At 44.4% G+C, this 19,334-nt stretch overlaps 1 protein-coding gene across 2 annotated transcripts in view; it reads right to left on the reverse strand.

Moving 5' to 3' along the window:
* nt5dc1 (5'-nucleotidase domain containing 1) overlaps positions 1-19,334 on the reverse strand; it is a 641,953-nt gene that overhangs the window by 52,521 nt on the left and 570,098 nt on the right. For both annotated transcript variants that reach the window (XM_038799640.1, XM_038799641.1), the window contains exon 10: positions 5,609-5,773. In XM_038799640.1, coding sequence (XP_038655568.1) covers positions 5,609-5,773 — 165 coding nt within the window. The remainder of the gene's footprint in view (positions 1-5,608; positions 5,774-19,334) is intronic.

The following is a 19,334-nucleotide window of genomic DNA, read 5'->3' on the forward strand; positions in this document are numbered from 1 at the left end:
AGTTGGAAGAGTGAATAAGCCGGGTGGGAGGTGTCTTTGATTATGCTGCCTACTTTCCCAAGGCAGCGGGAGGTGTAGACAGAGTCAATGGATGGCAGGCCGAAGATAGGAAATGGTAGGCCAATTAGAGTATTGGTAAGATTTTAGAATCTATTATTAAAGATAAGGTTGTGGAGTACTTGGAAGTGCATGGTAAAATAGGACTGAGTCAGTATGATTAGTCAAAGGGAGGTCATGTCTGACAAATCTGTTAGAGTTCTTTGAGGAAGTAACAAGAAAGTTAGACAAAGGAGAACCTGTGGACATCATCCATTTAGATTTCCAGAAGGTCTTTGACAAGGTGCCATACAGGAGGCTGTTAAACAAGTTAAGATCCCATGGAGTTAAGGGTATGAATAAAGGATTGGCTGACTGGCAGAAAGCAGGGAGTGGGGATAAAGGAGTCTTTTTCAGGATGGCAGCCGGTGACTAGTGGTATGCCTCGGGTCGGAGTGGGGACTACAACCTTTCACAAGATATGTTAATGATCTGGAAGAAGGAACTAAGGCACCGTTGCTAAGTTTGCAGATGATATAAAGATATGCAGAGGGACAGGTAGTATTGAGGAAACAGGCAGAAGGACTTGGACAGGCTAGGAGAGTGGGTAAAGAAGTAGCAGAAGAAATACAATGTTGAAAATTATGAGGTTATGTACTTTAATAGGAAGAATGGAGGCATAGACTATTTTCCAAATGGGAGGAGGCTGAGGAAATTAGAAACACAGAGGGACTTAGGAGTCCTAGTTTAATATTTTCTTAAGGGTAACGTGCATGTTCCTTTGACAGTTAGGAAGTCAAAGGCAATTTTAGCATTCATGTCGAATTAACTAGGGTACAAAAGCAGGGATATAGTTGGTAGCACTTGCTTCACAGCACCAGGATCCCAGGTTCAATTTCTGGCTTGGGTCTCTGTCTGTGCGGTGTCTGCACCTTCTCCCCGTGTTTGTGTGGGTTCCCTCCGGGTATTCCGGTTTCCTCCCACAAGTCCCGAAAGACGTGCTTGTTCGGTGAATTGAACTTTCTGAATTCTCCCTCAGTGTACCTGAACAGGCGCCGTAGTGTGGCGACTAGGGGATTTTCACAGTAACTTCATTGCAGTGTTAACGTAGGCCTACTTGTGACACTAATAAAGATTATTATTACTTCTGAGGCTGTATAAGGCTCTGGTCAGACCCCATTTGGACCATTGTGAGCAGTTTTGGGCCTTGTATCTAAGGAAGGATGTGCTGATATTGGAAAGAGTCCAGAGGAGGTTTGAAGAATTTGTCATATGAGGAGCAGTCGAGGACTCTGGGTCTGTACTTGTTGGAGTTTAGAAGGATGGGGGGGATCTTTTGAAACTTACAGGATACTGCGAGGCCTAGATAGAGTGGACGTGGAGAGGATGTTTTCACAAGTAGGAAAAACTAGAACCTGAGGACACCATCTCAGACTAAAGGGACGATCCTTTAAAATGAAGAGGAATTTCTTCAGCCAGAGCGTGGTGAATCTGTGGAATTCTTTGCCGCAGAAGGCTGTGGAGGCCAAATCACTGACTGCCTATAAGACAGAGATTGATTAATAAGGGGATCAGGGGTCTGGGGAGAAGGCAGGAGAATGGGGATGAGAAACATCTCAGCCATGATTGAATGGCAGATCAGACTCGATGAGCCGAATGGCCTAATTATGTTCTCATGTCTTATGGTCCATTCCAAGAGCCAAATTATCAAGTATCCACTGCCACTATTCACGCATCCAAAACATATAAAGAACCTACCCAAGAAAAGCAGAACCACTCTGGCCACACTCAGGTGTGCACCAGTAAATATTTCCCCCAACCCAATTACGTCAGAGGCACCAACAATAAGAAAACCCAGTCTTAACCAGGACACATACCTGTTTTCACCCTAACAGAAGACTGTCAAGGACACTTTAATCCCAATATAATAAAATGACAAAAAAAATGCATAACTCAAGTACAAAAGAATAAAGCAAAATCTATAGTTCTAACAACAGTTTTCCTCACCCACAATAAGACTATACCAATTATCTCTACACCAAAACACTGACCTACCAACCTGTTGTGGCACTACTCATCTATTAAAGCGAATGGTACCAAAAAATGTACTCCCTCGGTACACATAGAATTTACAGTGCAGAAGAAGGCCATTCAGCCCATCGAGTCTGCACAGGCTCTTGGAAAGAGCACCCTGCCCAAAGTCCACACCTCCACTCTATCCCCATAACCCAGTAACCCCACCCAACACTGATGGAAATTTTGGACACTAAGGACAATTTTAGCATGGCCAATCCACCAAACCTGCACATCTTTGTACTGTGGGAGGAAACCGGAGAACCCGGAGGAAACGCACGCACACAAGGGGAGAACGTGCAGACTCCGCACAGACAGAGACCCAAGCCGGGAATCAAATCTGGGACTCTGGAGCTGTGAAGCAATTGTGCTAACCACAATGCTATCATGCTGGCTAGTTTACTAGCTAGCTTACACTCATATTTGATTTTCTCCCCCTTATTGCTTTTTTTCATGACCTCATTGCACATCACCAAATCCAGAATTGCCTGTTCCCTCGTGAGTATATCATCTTTTGTTAGGGTCTCTTTGATGAGAGGTAATGGGTGGAATCCTGTTGATGCTGGAACTTGAGTGGTGGCCTCAGTATGCCTACAGGTAAGGGGGGGGGGGGGGGGGGGGGGGGGGATCTAGGTACTGAATCAGGTCCTGTTCGGTTGTTGTATAGCTCTGTCTTTGTTATCCTGCAGGTGAGGGTCTGCACCATTGTGCTCATGGCTCTATCCTGTTCTTTGGGTATTCTGATATCCCCCACTCTTTGTATTGTACCTTTTTATCCATGTGAAAGGAGGTGCTGATTACAACAACTTTAATTGATAATATGAACCATCTATGTTAGTATTTACCAGTCTTTACTACTTGTATACGTTGAGTGACAATTACTTTGTGCAGTACTGGATATTGGGATTTGTTGCAACATGTGGTAAACTGTCAAATGGAAAATCTTCAATAAGAACATTTAACAAAAAAAAATCAGTAAGATTAATGGCCAGCTGAGATGTTGGTTGAAGTTCTAGAATTGGTCAGAACCCATTCTACTTCTTCACATTATTACCTTGTGCTCAGTAATGTCCACATGAACACCATAATCAGTCTGGTGAGATCTAATATCTCGGTAAAGATGGCATCTCGAATAATGCAATACTTTCTCAGTACCGCAGGTTGATATGCAAAAAGCCATTCAAAAGTGGATTGTGGAAATTTAGGATTTGGGTTTTATTAATATTTCTGTTCCAGCATTATGAATGAAGCTGTCTGCTAGAAATAGGATACATTGGTCAAACTTAATGCAGTTCAAATCTCTGATTTCTATCAGAGACAGACTTTCATCCTTCATGTGGAAATGGTGGCGGCATAATGTTAATGGCACCGGACTAGAAATCCACAGGCCCAGGCTAAATGCTCTGGGGTCATGGATTCAAATCCCACCATGGCAACCGGTGGAATTCAAATTCAATTCATAAAATTTAGAATTGAAAGCTAGTCTCGGCAATGAATGTTGTAAAAAGGAGTGCCTTTCCGGAAGGTTTATCTGCCATCCTTAAATCCGAGTCCATGGTAACGATCCACAGTTGACACTTAACTATCCTCCGAAATGGCCTAGCAAGGCACTGAGTTCAAAGGCAATTAAGGATGGGTAATAAATGCTGGCCTTTCCAGCGATGCCCACATCTCATCACACAAACAAACAAACCTGTCCACCATGTCAAATTTGCACATGAGGGATGAAGACATGAATTTTTAAAGCAAAGTTTTGGTGAGAATAATGGCAAAAGGGATTATTGTTTAAATGATAAAATATTAAAACATGCTGCTGTGCAGAGGGATCTGGGTGTCCTCATGCATGAGTTGCAAAAAGTTGGTTTACAGGTGCAACAGCTGATTAAGGCGGTGAATGGAGTTTTGTCCTTCATTGTTAGAGGGGTGGCGTTTAAGACTAGGGAGGTTGTGCTGCAACGTTAGTGAGGCCACACCTGGAGTATTGTGTTTAGTTTTGGTCTCCTAACCTGAGAAAGGATGTACTGGCACTGGAGGGTGTGCAGAGATTAATCCCAGTGTTGAGGGGGTTGGATTAAGAGGAGATATTTATTAGTGGGGCAGCACGGTAGCACAAGTGGACAGCACTGTTGCTTCACAACGCCAGGGTCCCAGGTTCGATTTCCTGCTGGGTCACTGTCTGTGCGGAGTCTGCATGTTCTCCCGTGTCTGCGTGGATTTCCTCCGGGTGCTCCGGTTTCCTCCCACAGTCCAAAGATGTGCGGGTTAGGTGGATTGGCCATGATAAATTGCCCTTAGTGACCAAAAAGGTTAGGAGGGGTTATTGGGTTACGGTTACGGGGATAAGGTGGAAGTGAGGGCTTAAGTGGGTTGGTGCAGAATTGATGGGCCGAATGGCCTCCTTCTGCACTGTATGTTCTATAAGAGAGGTTGAGTAGACCGGGAGTGTACTCATTGGAATTTAGAAGGATGTGGGGGGATCTTATAGAAACACATAAAATTATGAAGGGAATAGATACGATAGATGCGGGCAGGTTATTTCCACTGGTGGGTGAAAGCAGAACTAGGGAGCGTAGCTATGGAATTCCCTGCTCAGTGAAGCATTTGAGGCGCCTTCATTAAATGTTTTCAAGATAAAGATAGATAGTTTTTTGAAGAATAAAGGAATAAAGGGTTATGGTGTTCGGGCCGGAAAGTGGAGCTGAGACCACAAAAGATCAGCCATGATCTAATTGAATGGTGGAGCAGGCTTGAGGGGCCAGATGGTCTACTCCTGCTCCTAGTTCTTATGTTCTGATGATGCACAGTGAATTTAGTGAAAGACAATATTCCCACACATATGATTAAAACACAACCTTGCTTAAGACAAAGAAAAGGAAATACTTAATTTGTGTGGGGCAGTTCATGACCATGGGACATTTCAAAGTACTATATAGCCAATAAATTACTGTGCTTACTGAAAAGCTTAGGATAAAATTAACAGCCCCAAATTTTCTGATGGAATTAGCAGTGAGTGTTGAGACACTCACTACTGTTGTGTGACTGGAGCCAGAGGAAGTCGAGATGTGCCGTATTTACATGCAAAATTTAAACTTCCGATGGGCAGAAGTTGCTACCCAGACCCCGTCAGTGTAGACTCGGGCTATACACCCTGAATTTACCTCATAATCCACCAGGATACTCACACCTCTTATTTACATGGGCAGGACCTGGGTTCAAAGTGATTAGCAGCAGATGCTGTGCTGAGAAGATCTCAAAATGTTTTTAAAAGTAAACTCGCTGAACAACTAACAGTTCTTTACACTCATGCCTACACCCCCATCCACGTCCAACCCATCTACTCCCATCAGCCATCCATGGATTATTTTATATTATCTTGTACACACAACCAAATAATTTCCATTGTCTGCTGTACATTTTATTACCTTCAAATGCAAACTACATCTCTGTTTAGCTTATTTGTCTGAACTGATTATAATAAGCAGTTGTTATGAACACTTACTTCATATTTTCCTTTCTTCTCAGATGGTTCAGAGTCCTTTCTGTCGGTTGTAACTTGTTGGCTGGCCTCAACCTCTAGCTCTTCCAGCACCAGGACTGTCTCACAATTATTATAGCTGTGAGCAGGAAATATATCCGAGCGCATACTGTCACCAAAGTAAACAACCTGTGGGATAAATAGCAGACATCATGGTAAGTTCTCTCCAGACTAAGACCAGACCAAATGCAAAGGTCAAAGACATTCATAAAATGCAAATGTGAAAACAGGAAGACCTTTTTTTTTGTAGACCACAAACAAATCCGGACCAAGAAGATTTAAGAAAACTTGGCTTGTTAACACACACCGGTATTTACAATATACACCAGATCCCAACCGGGTCTGAACTGCCGGGGGGGGGGGGGGGGCTCGATTGCTCAAACCCCATAGGTCTTGTGTGGGTTATAACACTTATTTTCAGATTACTGATCAGGATCGATAAAGTCACTCTTCTAAGTCGACATTTTCTGTGGCTTGTCATGAAGGCAACCTATGAAGCCTTGATAATTTTTATTCTTGAAGTATTTTATGTTGTTTCATAAGCTTTCTGAAGTTATCTTCCTGTATTCCAGCTAGACTTCAGTCAATTTGCTATTAATCATGCATCAAAAAAATTGAATGCCCATGCGTGTTTGGGAAGGGTAGTCAGGTTGGGGGGTCAGTATCACCAATTGAGGGGTCTGTTGAATAGTTACCCAAGAGTCCGACTAGGATTTGTCTGTCTAACAGTTCCTGGGTAACTATTCAGGTAAGTAAATTGGAACGAGTCTTTCGTGGAGGGCCTCGGGTAACAAAGGAATTGTCTGTCGGAAATTCAAACTTACTGGAAAATTCGCAACAGAGGTCAGTGTGTCAGGACTGTGGTTGGTCCTGGCAAGCATCTTGGGTAGGACGTCCGGTCTCTGGCAATTCAGAGACTAGAAGATGGGGACCAAAGGACAACACAAAATAGAACCCAAAATGTTGTCAAAAAAATGGCAACGCCCATAGCACGTGCTTCTATTTATATACAAATGCCACAGCAATTCGAAGCAAGGGTACATATATGGTTTAATGCAGAATTCCAATAGCGGCTGCTCGAGATGCTGCAGTTAGTTTGTGGAAATAGTAACTCATAGAATCCCTGCAGTGCAAAAGGAGGCCATTCAGCCCATTGAGTCTGCACCCTACCTTGATCCAATCCCCACCCGATTCCTCTAACCCCACCTATCTTAACTTCTGGAAACAAGGGGCAATTAAACATGGCCCAATCCACCTAACTTGCACAGTTTTGAACTGGACTGTGGGAGGAAACCGAGCACCCGAAGGAAACCCACACAGACACGGGAGAAGGTGCAAACTTCACACAGTCACCCGAGGCCGGAATTGAACTCCCAATCCCTGGTGCTGTGAGACAGCAGTAAACGCCTATGAAGTAAACTCATCACAGAAAGATCAGGCTTGCCTAGTTTAAATACTATGTCCTTTTATCCTCTCTCTCTTTCTATAATTGATATGACATTGATGTTACCACTTTCACTTACACTCCCTTGATCAAACTTTCAGTGGTCAATTTCACAATCCATCAATCTAATTAGTTAAGGAGACAGATTTCCATGCCCTGTACAGGGAATTGTATGGTTTCCATCTCCCACTGGCAGCAACTTGTCAACTTTAAACTGGCAAGTAACACTTTAAACTGGCAAGGGCAAGGTTCGCTAATGGCAAACACTCCTATTTAGCCTGCCAGAAGAAATGTTTGACCCAACATGGAGAGAGAAAATTGGAAATAGAATAGCACCTTAGCTACTGTTATCGCATGATATATCTACATTGGGGCATGTACACCTTCTGGCACCTCAATGCTTTTTGGGAAAAATACAAATGGCAATTATTATTGTTACAGCTGTCAGGAAGACTTGTGCCTTACGTGTCACAAAATGTTAAATCATACAGAGAACAAAAGTTTAATTTTAGATTCCAAGATCTTGCGTTGATGATGGAATTCAGGCCCAATGGCAGTGAAGGCATTGCAAATATTAAAAGGTTTTGATTCTTATCATAGAGCAGTAATATATCTACTTACTGTTTGCCATTTCCCAAGTTGTATTCAGAGTGGTCTTAAAATGACACAAATATTTGCTTCCATCATGTTGGAAGTGTTTGCAAAATTTATCAGAATATCTAATGTGCAGCAGGGAATTGGGTTGCACATCAAAGTGACAATACAGTCAGAAATCCAGATTTCATCAGAGAAATCCATCAACACGTGTTGCCAGGAGGTTTGATATACTGCTTTACAACCAGCAGCAATAAACATGACATTTTTGTTAATTAGCGGCAACATAATGCAACACTTGCTATTGAATAAATTGGCTAGAACTTATGTGGAATGGAAATCATAGTCTGATAATAATTTATTTTCACAAGCAGTCTTACATTAACACTGCAATGAAGTTACTGTGAAAAGCCCCTAGTCGCCACATTCTGGCGCCTGTTCGGGTACACGGAAGGAGAATTTAGAATGTCCAAATTACCTAATAGCACATCTTTCGGGACTTGTGGGAGGAAACCGGAGCGCAGTGAGGAAACCCATGCAGACATGCTGACTCCACACAGACAATTCAACACACAGTTCAAGCCGCTAATTGAACCTGGGGTCTTGGCGCTGTGAAGCCATAGTGCTAACCACTCTGCTCCATTTTACTTATCTTAGTCTGGAGCTGGACATTTCTCACCTGGATTGCTGACCCATGCCTCATGAGTAATATAAGGGAGCAGCAACTCACAATCCTCCTGGTGCAGTGCAGCATTGGGCAAAGTGAAGCCATGGGGGAGTAGGGGACATGGCAGGGGAGCAGTGGGTAGTCAAGGGCTGAAGAAGTTTTGGAGGATCGACGGGGTGGGGGAGGTAGTCAGCATGGGGGAAGAGGGTCTGGTCAGGGGTTAATCGGGGGATCCTGTGCAAATTGGGTGGGGGGGGGGGGGGGGGGGGGGGGAATTGGGGACACGTCATTCGTAAAGATACCCTGGAGTTAGATATGGTTTTAATCTAATGGGGGCCATCATTTACTTTTCTCTATCAAATAAACTAGGAATTTAGGTTTTGAGTTCACATTTCAGTGTTATATGATTAAGCAACCAAACACTATATTAAGGGAACCAATGATCCGCTGTCGAGTGCGCCAGCAGCCCATAACACACCCATACCCACCGTCACAGTCAGATCAGCCTTCCTGAAAGTGAACTCTCGGAAGGTGATGGGTCTGTACGGGATCCCTGGCCCGACACTCATCGCTAGAGTATCTTGACAAGGACTCCCACATCAAACTCCTATTTATTGAGTACAGCTCCGCCTTCAATACCATAATCCCAACCAAGCTCCTATCAAAGCTCCAAAACCCACAACGTGGTTCCTAGCTCTGCAACTGGATCCTCAACTTTCTGACCCACAGACCACGATCAGTAAGAATAAACAACACCTCCTCCTCCACAATAGTCCTCAATATTGGGTTTCCGCAAGGCTGTGTACTTAGCCCCCTACTATACTCCCTGTACACACATGACTGCGTGGTAAAATTTGGTTCCAACTCCATCTGCAAGTTTGCTGATGATACGGTCATAGTAGGCCGGATCTCGAATAACAGGAGGGAAATAGAGAACCTAGTGGAGTGGCGCGGCAACAACAATCTATCCCTCAATGCCAGCAAAACTAAAGAGCTGGTCACTGACTTCAGGAAGCAAAGTACTGTACACACGCCTGTCAGCATCAACGGGGCCGAGGTGGAGATGGTTAGCAGTTTCAAATTCCTAGGGATACACATCACCAAAAAACTGGCCTGTTCCACCCACATCGACGCTACCACCAAAACAGCACGACAGCACCTATGATTCCTCAGGAAACTAAGGAAACTCGGCATGTCCACCTTAACTCTGACCAATTTTCACAGATGCACCATAGAAAGCATCCTATCTGGCTGCATCACAGCCTAGTATGGCAGCGGCTCAGCCCAAGACCGCAAGAAACTTGAGAGTTGTGAACACAGCCCAGTCCATCACGCAAACCTGCCTCCCATCCATTGACTCCATCTAACTCCCGCTGCCTGGGGAAAGTGGGCAGCATAATCAAAGACCCCTCCCACCGGCTTACTCACTCTTCTAACTTCTTCCATCGGGCAGGAGATACAACAGTCTGAGAACACGCACGAGCAGACTCAAAAACAGTTTCTTCCCCGCTGTTACCAGACTCCTAAATGACCCTCTTATGGACTGACCTGATTAACACTACATCCCTGTATACTTCACCCGATGCCGGTGTTATGTAGTTACATTGTGTACCTTGTTGCCCAATTATGTATTTTATTTTATTTTCATGTACTTAATTATCTGTTGAGCTGCTCGTAGAAAAATACCTTTCACCGTACCTCGTTACACGGGATAATAAACAAAATCCAATCCAATCCAAGTGCAGACGTGGCAACAAGTGAAACATGTTTTCTAGTATTTATACGGTTTGTGTTTTGGTACAGTGGTAACATTCTCACCCCAGAGTCAGAGGGTCGTGGGTTTTGGCTCCGCACCAGAGGCTCAAACACCTAATCTAAGCTGCCATTTCACTGCAATACTGAGGGAGTTCTGCATTGTCATAAATGCTCTTTCTGATGGATTTGATTTATTATCAGGTGCACCCAGGTACAATGATTGTCACGTGTACCAAGGTACAATGAAAAATATTGTTCTGCGTACATTCTAGACAGATCGTGCCAGATGTTGGTGCAAACTTTCTGCTTTTGTAACATGCTGGGATATGAATTCATGCCTGCTTTTAAGTCGCTACATGGTGTTTTTTGCTGAAACAGTGAACTTTGGACGAAGAGTGACTCTGACAGATGTATCCTCCAAAGACAATAGGCCAGTGAGGACCAGTGCTCCACGGACTGCAGGAGCTGTTATTCTAAGTTCTCAAAACAGCTGCGAGAGAAAGGGTGGCCTCTAAATCCACATCTTGGACTGGCAACTCATGACCTTATTACTGGCGACTTGTAACATGACCTTATGTAATCAAGCGCGCAAAACATTGATTGGGCGAATGTAACATACTGTGTAAAAAATTGATAACTATATATGGAATGAACTGCGATACTGAGAGAATTGATTGTATGTAAATGAGAATGCAAACTAATTCTGCTTTTGAAAGAGTATATTAACCCAGTTTAAGCCACAGCTCAGTGGGAAAGTGTGCCGCCAAGACCGAGGGGTCTAGGACTTTCTCCGAGAGCTCTGCAACAATATATTGCTTCTTTTGCTCACGTTAAGGTCTTTTTGTGAATATTATCACCCAACACCAGACATGAAAAAACATAGGACTTACGATAAATACATAATGTAAATACATAGACACAGGCATTGGGTGAAGCATACGGAGTGTAGTACTACACATTGGGGAAGATACATGGATAGATCAGTTCAGTCCATAAGAGGGTCATTCAGGAGTCTGATAACAGCAAGGAAGAAGTTGTTTTTGAACCTGTTAGTGCATGTTCTCAGACTTTTGTATCTCCTACCCGATGGAAGAGGTTGGAGGTGAGAATAAGCTGGGTGGGAGGGATCTTTGATTAAGCTGCCCCCGCTTTCCCCAGGCAGCGGGAGGTGTAGACAGAATCAATGCATGCAAGGCAGGTTTGCATGATGGACTGGGCGGTATTCACGACTCTCTGTACTTTATTGCGGTCTTGGGCAGAGCAGTTGCCATACCAGATAGGATGCTTTCTATAGTCCAATGATGGGATGTTCAACTGAAATCACATCAGCCTTGTCAGATGGACAGAAAACACATCATGTCCTTATTCAAAGAAACATAGGGAAATTCTCCCAGTGCTATTTGTCCCGCAGCCAACACAATCAAAACACACCATCTGGTCAGCTAGCTCACAATTGCTTCTGGGAAAATTCGCTGCTGTGTTGACATTACAATACTGACTACACTGCAAATGTACTTAATTACCTGCAAAGCTGTAAGGATATTGTGAGTTTGTGAAAAGTGCCAAATATTAGCAAATTCTTTATTTTCTTTCTTGGAACTGCTTTCAGACAAATGTGCACATGCATTGACTTCTACACAAAATACCAACATTCTTCTCTGTGTCCTTTGACTGCTTCGACTTGTTTTCTCTTCTCTTTGTCCTTCTGTCATTTTCTACACTCTGTTTCTCAGTATAGTGATTCTGTCATGTGAGAGTACCTTTAAGAAATGAGTGTTTAAGAAAGGTACCTTTAAGAAATGTTTTGACTGCTCATGTTACTGCAGTGATGTCAGAGTGTGGGTGGAGCCGAGCTCTGGCTCTGCTTTTTAGTTTCAGTTTGAGAAAAAGCTTGGGTGTGCCTGTGTTCTTCAGTGAGCTGCATCTGAAGTCTGCCATCCAAAGACTATCTATGGATCATTTGGTGAACCCAGAATTGTAAAAGGTTTCAGTATTGAATGTAAACCCTGATGTGCTTCAGTTTAGAGGTTTGTTAAGTCTTTTGGATGTTAAAAGAACAGCATACAGATTACTTAGTGTTGTATTATTTGGGGGGTGTATTTGAGTTAATGGTTGCTAAGATATTCACTGTTTGTTTTAAAAAGGTTAACTTGAGTTCATAGAATATACATTGTTTTGTTTTAAAAATACTCGTCTATTTCTGCAGTACCATACCTGTAGAGTGAGCCGTGTGCTCTCCATACCACAATCTATTAAAAGTTGTGGGTGAGGTGAACTCCATGATACACTTTGGGATGCTCTAAACCCTGACCCATAACAATTCTGACAATCCTTACTTTTCTCTCCCCTTTACTGTTATAAAACAAATTGGTATTTCTGAGCATAAACTGAAACGTTAACTGCCTCATTGTCACATTATTGTTTGAATTACACAGTTCTGCCCAAATAGTCCATGTTGGTATTTATCCCTTACATGACCAGTGGATAGAATCCTAGAAACTCCACTCTGCGCCCATATTCCTTTATTTTCCTTTCCTTCAACCCATCAACTAACCTATTTTTAGACATTTACATGCATTGGGAATTTCCTTGGAGCAGCTTCTGCTTCTCTGGGAGTAAAGGGGATGGTTTTAGCACAGGGCTAAAGAGCTGGCTTTTAAAGCAGATCAAGGAAGGTCAGCAGCACGGTTCAATTCCCGTACCAGCCTCCCCGAACAGGCGCCGGAATGAGGGTGACTAGGGGCTTTTCACAGTAACTTCATTTGAAGCCTACTTGTGACAATAAGCGATTTTCATTTCATTCAAATTGGTTTCTGCAGCTTCGATAGCAAAGTTACACTGCCAGAGCAGGAACAGCTCTGAGGAACAGCCTCAGACCCACTGTGTAAAGCAGTTTCTCGTCCCCTTAAATCTCTTACATTAAATATTAAATCTGTCCCTTTGAGACTTCTCTACCAGGAGAACACATGTTTCTATCTATCCCATCTTTATTTAAAAAATCCCAAACAAATCACTCCTTAATCTGCTCTCTGCAAATCAAAACAGCCCTAATTCTTTTAGGATTTTCTTCGTTTTGTATTTCCTCAAATGAGTCAACATCTTTACTCAGATCATGGGTTGGGGATAGACAGTTGGACGATTTAGGAGATTGGAGTGTGGGTTTGGGAGACTGGATTGGGAAGCAGGTTTGCTCAAGTATCCAGGGAGTGGATTGGGGGGGGGGGGGGTGGAGTGTAGAAACCTGCCCGCTCTTCCTAGTGAACCCGGCTTCCTAACTTCCTTCCGCCACCTGGTTTCCCAAGTCCTGATACCTGAAATACTGTTCAAATTTGAGACGCAAATCGCTTGTCGGGCTTTTGGCTGAGATCAAACCCAAGATGAGGTGCAATGCCTTTTCTTGTCAGCTTGGATCTCGTGTCTCTCTCTCTTGTGGAGATCGTGAATTGGCTTCAATTTGAATCTGAATTGGGTTTTTGAGCAAGCAATTAGATGGATTAAGGTTTTGCCCTGATCACTCTGTGCATTGTCTTTGTAACTTTAAAGATGGGATTTTAAAAAAATTGAGCCACGTAGCTTTGTTACTATTATTTAATGGAAGGACATGTTAGAACAGGAAATAGGGGCGGGTTTTAGATATTTAAAATTGTACCTGAAACCTGCACATTTCCCACTCTTTGAGGGAGATAACAACTGCTGAGCTCAGTCACAAGATGAGCAGCCCCAAGTCTTCCTAACCTGGGTTACAATAGTGCTACTTTCATCCTTTAGCGAAAAGGTATACATCATATACCTTCCCAAGATATCTATTCCTAGTTTATATGGACTATCAATCCAGATTTTGCCCCCATGACTCTGAAAGTTACAGAACAGGTCTCAAACAGATAAATTAATGTTTTTCAAACTTTTTTCCCCGGCGCCCCACTTCTACCAAATGGCTGGCCGACACCACATTCACTTCCTACTCAGGTGAGCCTGTCTTCAACTTTTATGCATTTAAGATTAATATAATTGATCTTCCTCACATATGACAGTAAATTTTATTCAGTTCTGTATATGTAAAACCAATATGCTGCATGGCAACAAACTAATTCCAACTTGTATACTGTAAATTTCACATCCCTGACACTGAAATCCTTGGTTTTGTCCAATCTGACGTTTCCAACTCGAACCCAAGATTTAACTCTGGGCTCCAAAGTACCAAAAGGCTGCTTAATCAATCTAAACATATTTGCTGATCTGGGAGAACTGTATCAACATAGATACATGAATTCAGTTTCAAAGAAATACAATGAATTTTATTCCTCTCATCAGCATATACATTCAAACTAAATGTCCAAAATCAGACTATGTACTCATTTAATGTGCATTAACCATCAACATTTTTGAGGCATCTTTTCATTTCAAATTGATTCTACAGTAGAATACTTCAATGCACATGGGGAAATATAATGAGTTGGATTGTGAAATAATGATGATACACTTCAAACTCTGAAGCCATAGACTGCCTTCATGGCAGAAAATTTGAGACTCGGGCATTCGAAACAGGATTCGCTGACCATTTAAAAATCCACCTCTCTCCCAATTCTTACTTTTCTTTTCATAAAGTGCACGTAACCTGAATTGTATGAGGCAATACTAAGCTCTTACTCCGCATCAAAAATCCTCATGCTGGCGATGTCATAATCTGAGAGATCCTCGTTGTCATCCTGCCTATACAAAATGCGCGTGCGTGTGCTAAAAACAGAATAGAACCAGACCTGTAAGTAACATTACACCAAGGTTTATCCCGTAGCCATTCCAAATATTAGATTTCATAATGAAACCTCTGTATTTGTATATTGGCTAGGTATTAAATTTAACTTTATGAATGTACACACTTTTCATTCAACAGGATCAGTTTAGGGCAGAAAACATGTACCCAGAGAGAAAATAGGAAAACATATCTGGCGATCATTGGGGATCATTTAAAAAAATAAATAAATTTAGAGTACCCAATTATTTTTCCCAATTAAGGGGCAATTTAGTGTGGCCAATCCACCTAGCCTGCACATCTTTTGGGTTGTGGGGGTGAAACCCACGCAGACACGGGGAGAATGTGCAAACTCCTCACGGACAGTGACCCAGAGCCGGGATTCGAACCTGGGTCCTCAGCGCCGTAGGCAGCAATGCTAACCACTGTGCCACCGTGCTGCCCTTTTGGGGGTCATTTTTGGCAACCCATTTTACAACACCCGCGACCCACCTGCGGGTCGCAACCTCCACTTTGAAAGACACTGAGATAGATTGATCCCTCAGAAGGTCGGGTCGATGCAAAGAAAACACCTGCAGCAGCCATTTTTAAAAATATATATTTTTATTCGATGTTTAACATTTTCCCTGCATCAGCCATGATGGTCTTGAATGCCCAAGCTGCTTTTCTTTTGTTCCTGAATGTTACTGCGTTAGACTGTGGAAAGGATAAAGTTACTGGACATTTTGTTTCAGGAGGCAGTCAAATCCTTTATGCTAATTTGGCCCATGGTCAGAGAGCATAAGACATAGGAACAGAATTAGGCAATTTGGTCCATCGAATGTGCTCCGCCATTCAATCATAGCTGATATGTTTCTTATCCCCATTCTCCTACCTTCTCCCCATAACCCCGATCCCCTTATTAATCAAGAACCTATCTCTCTCTGAAAGACACTCAATGATTTGGCCTCCACAGCCTTCTGTGGCAAAGAGTTCCACAGATTCACCACGTTCTGGCTGAAGAAATTCCTCCTTATCTCTGTTTTAAAGGATCGTCCCTTTAGTCTGACATTGTGTCCTCTGGTTCTAGTTTATCCTTCAAGTGGAAACATCCTCTCCACATCCACTCTATCCAGGCCTTGCAATATCCTGCAAGTTTCAATAAGATTCCCTAGGGCTGGTTTAGCACAGAGCTAAAGAGTTGGTTTTTAAAGCAGACCAAGGCAGGCCAGCAGCACGGTTCAATTCCCGTACCAGCCTCTCCGAACAGGCGCCGGAATGTGGCAACGAGGGGCGTTTCACAGTAACTTCATTTGAAGCCTACTTGTGACAATAAGCGATTTTCATTTTCATTTCATTTCTCTCATCCTTCTAAACTCCAACTAGTTCAGACCCAGAGTCCTCAACTGTTCCTCATACAACACGCAGGCGGGGAAGGCCCAGGGCCTGAACAGGTTCTCAACAAGCTCCAGGATCATTCTTGTGAACCTCCTCTGGACCCTTTCCATGGCCATGGTTTTTAACATGGTTCTGGATCCAGGGTTGGATCAGTCGTGTCCTAGATCCTGGAAGGTTTCAGCAATGGATAAGGGGAGTTGATGAGGTTTATGGAGCGTATGGGTGAGACGGACCCCTGGCGGTTTGAGAGACCTAGGGCGAAGAAGGAGTTGTTGTTATTTCTCAGGTGCACCGGGTGTACTTCGATATTAATTTTTTTGTTTTGGTTAAAGCTTTGGTGGGGTCGGGTCAGAGAACTTGGCGATTGTGGTCTTGAGCCATGGGTCACCCTGGGTGGATTTGCATGTGGTGCAGGAGGGGGTCCATCTGCTGCAGTGGAGGCTGGATGTGGGGTTACTGGCAGAAGAGGGGATTTGTGGGAGGGTGAGGGTGGCCATCCAAAATTATGTGGAGCTGAATAAGATGGGGTAGGTTTCAACCTCCACACTGTGGGAGGTGCTGAGGGCGTGATGAGGGGGGAGTTTGTTTTGGGAGGTTGAGAAATGGGAGGGGTACGGTGGTATCGGGGCCCCGATGGGGGATGAAGGGATGGGACTGTTTCTAGATGGGTTGGAGTTCACGAGTGTTGAGGAGGTGAAGGTGGAGGGACTGGGGCCCCAGATCAGGCTGAGGGAGGTTATGGATTGTGTAAGGTGGACGCAGGCGGGGAAGGCCCAGGGCCTGAACAGGTTCCCAATCGGGTTTTATAAAAAGTTTGAGACAGAGTTCGGCTCCTGCTGGCGGAGATGCTTAATGAGTCAAGTGTGAAGGGGTAGCTCCTCCCCCACGCTGTCTTTTGCTTATCCTAAAGAAGGATAAAGACCAGGAGCAGTGTGGGCCGTATTGTCCCATATCGCTGCTGAATGTAAATGCAAAGGTGTTGGCGATGCGGATAGAGGAGTGTGAGCTGGGCATGATAGGGGAGGACCAGATGGGGTTCGTGAGGGGGCGCCAATTGTCGTCGAATGTTTGGAGGTTGTTGAATGTTATTATGATGCCTTCAGATGGGCAGGAGGTTGAAGAGGTTGTGGCAATGGACGCGGAGAAGGCGTTCAACCAAATTGAATGGGAGTATTTGTTTGAGGTGTTGGGTAGGTTTGGGTTTGGAGAGGGCTTTGCGGATTGGGTTCACCTGATGTATAAGGCACCGAGGGCAAGAGTTTGAACAAGCAAGGCCAGCTTGGGGTAGTTTGGGTTGCACCGAGGGACAAGGCATGGGTGTCCGTTCTCCCCGCTGTTCTTTGCCTTAACTATTGACCCATTGGCAATGGTGTTTAGGAATGTGAGGGGTTGGAGGGACATTCAGCCGGGGGGGGGGGGGTTTGGATGCTTCCACAGGATTATGGGAATGCAGGGGAAGTTTGGCCGCTTTTTGGGGTTGGAGAAGGTTGGAAACGGGAGAAAAGTGAGGTGTTTCCAATCAACGCAGGAGAGCAGGCTGGGGAACTGCTGTTTTGATTTGTGGGATACAGGTGGTGTGGAGTTGGGCTTAGCTATACTAGTTGATTTTGACGCAGCTGGCGGCAGGAATGAAGGAGGACTTTCTTGCCATTTACGTTGGGGGGGTCGGGGAGACAGCAAAGATGACGATACTGCCAAGGTTTTTGTTTGTGTTCCAGAAACGTCCGATTTTTACCCCAAGTCCTATTTTAGGAAGGTGAATGTTATGATTTTGATGTTTGTGTGGGCAGGGTAAGCAGGTTAGGAGGGTGTTCATGGAGAGGGAACGATATGGTGGGACTGGAGAGGTGTTGGTGTTGCTGAATTTGATGAACTAGTATTGGGCAGCAAACATTGCTATGGTTTGGGGGTGGGCAGTGGAGGAGCGGTCGGTTTGGGGCAGATGGAGGCGGCCATGTGGAAGGGGACCAGTTTGAGGGCACAATTGTTGGTGCCCCTTCTGCTCTTGCTGGCCAGGTACTCCACAAGCCTGGTGGTGGTGGTATCAGCACTGAGGGTCTGGAACCAGTGTAGGCAGTACTTTGGTTTGGAAGGTATGTGGGCACCGATCTGTGATAATCATAGCTTTGTGTCGGCGAGGCTGGATGCGAGTTTCTGGGGGTGGCGGCAGGTAGGTAAATAATGTTTCAGGGAATTATTCATTGAGGAGAAGTTCACAGACCTGGAGGAGTTAGAGAGGATGCAAAAATTACCAAAGGGTAATGGATTCAGGTATCTGCAGGTTAGGAACTTTGTTAGGAAGGAGGTGCCAGAGCTTCCGAGACTGCCACCCCTAGTGCAGTAGAATAAGATACTATCTAAGGATGAAATTATGGACAGCAGAGTGGCGGACATGTATGGGGACTTTATGGAAAAGGAGACCATCCCCGTGGAGGATATTAGGAGTAAGCGAGAGGGCGAGCTGGAAGGGGAGCTGTGGAGGGAAGCTTTACGGAGGGTGAATGTGTCCTCATCGTGTGCGAGGCTAAGTCTTATTCAGTTTAAGATGGTGCATAGGGCCCACATGACAGTGTTGAGGATGAGTCGGTTCTTCTCTAGAGTGGAGGATAGGTGTGGGCAGTGTTCAGGGGGTCCGGCGAACCATGCCCATATGTTCAGGGCTTGCCTGAATTCTGGAAGGGCTTTTCGGAGGTTATGGCAAAGTTTTTTGGGGTGGAGAGAGCTCCGAGTCCGGAGGTGACGATATTTGGAGCGTCAGAGGATCCGAGAGTGCAGGTGGGAAGAGAGACCGATGTACTGGCCTTGGCCTCCCTGATAGCCCGGAGACGTTTTTGTTGTGCTGGCAGGACTCAGGGACGCCAAAGGCCGTGGTATGGGTGAGCGACTTAGCAGAATTTCTGCGGCTGGAAAAGATCGAGTTCACCATCTGTTTGTCCATTTTGAGGTGCCATCAGCGCTGGGGGGGGGTTTAGGTTTTGTTTGATTTGGGTTGTAGACTCCGGTTGGCGGGGAAAAGAAAGGTTGGAAAAAGGCGGCAGATGCTGGGGTGAACGGTAGATGAATAAGTGGTTTCTGAGGGCAGGGAGGAGTTTTGTGGTCTGGT

Source organism: Scyliorhinus canicula, chromosome 6 (assembly GCF_902713615.1).
Source record: "Scyliorhinus canicula chromosome 6, sScyCan1.1, whole genome shotgun sequence".
Lineage (NCBI taxonomy): Eukaryota > Metazoa > Chordata > Chondrichthyes > Carcharhiniformes > Scyliorhinidae > Scyliorhinus > Scyliorhinus canicula.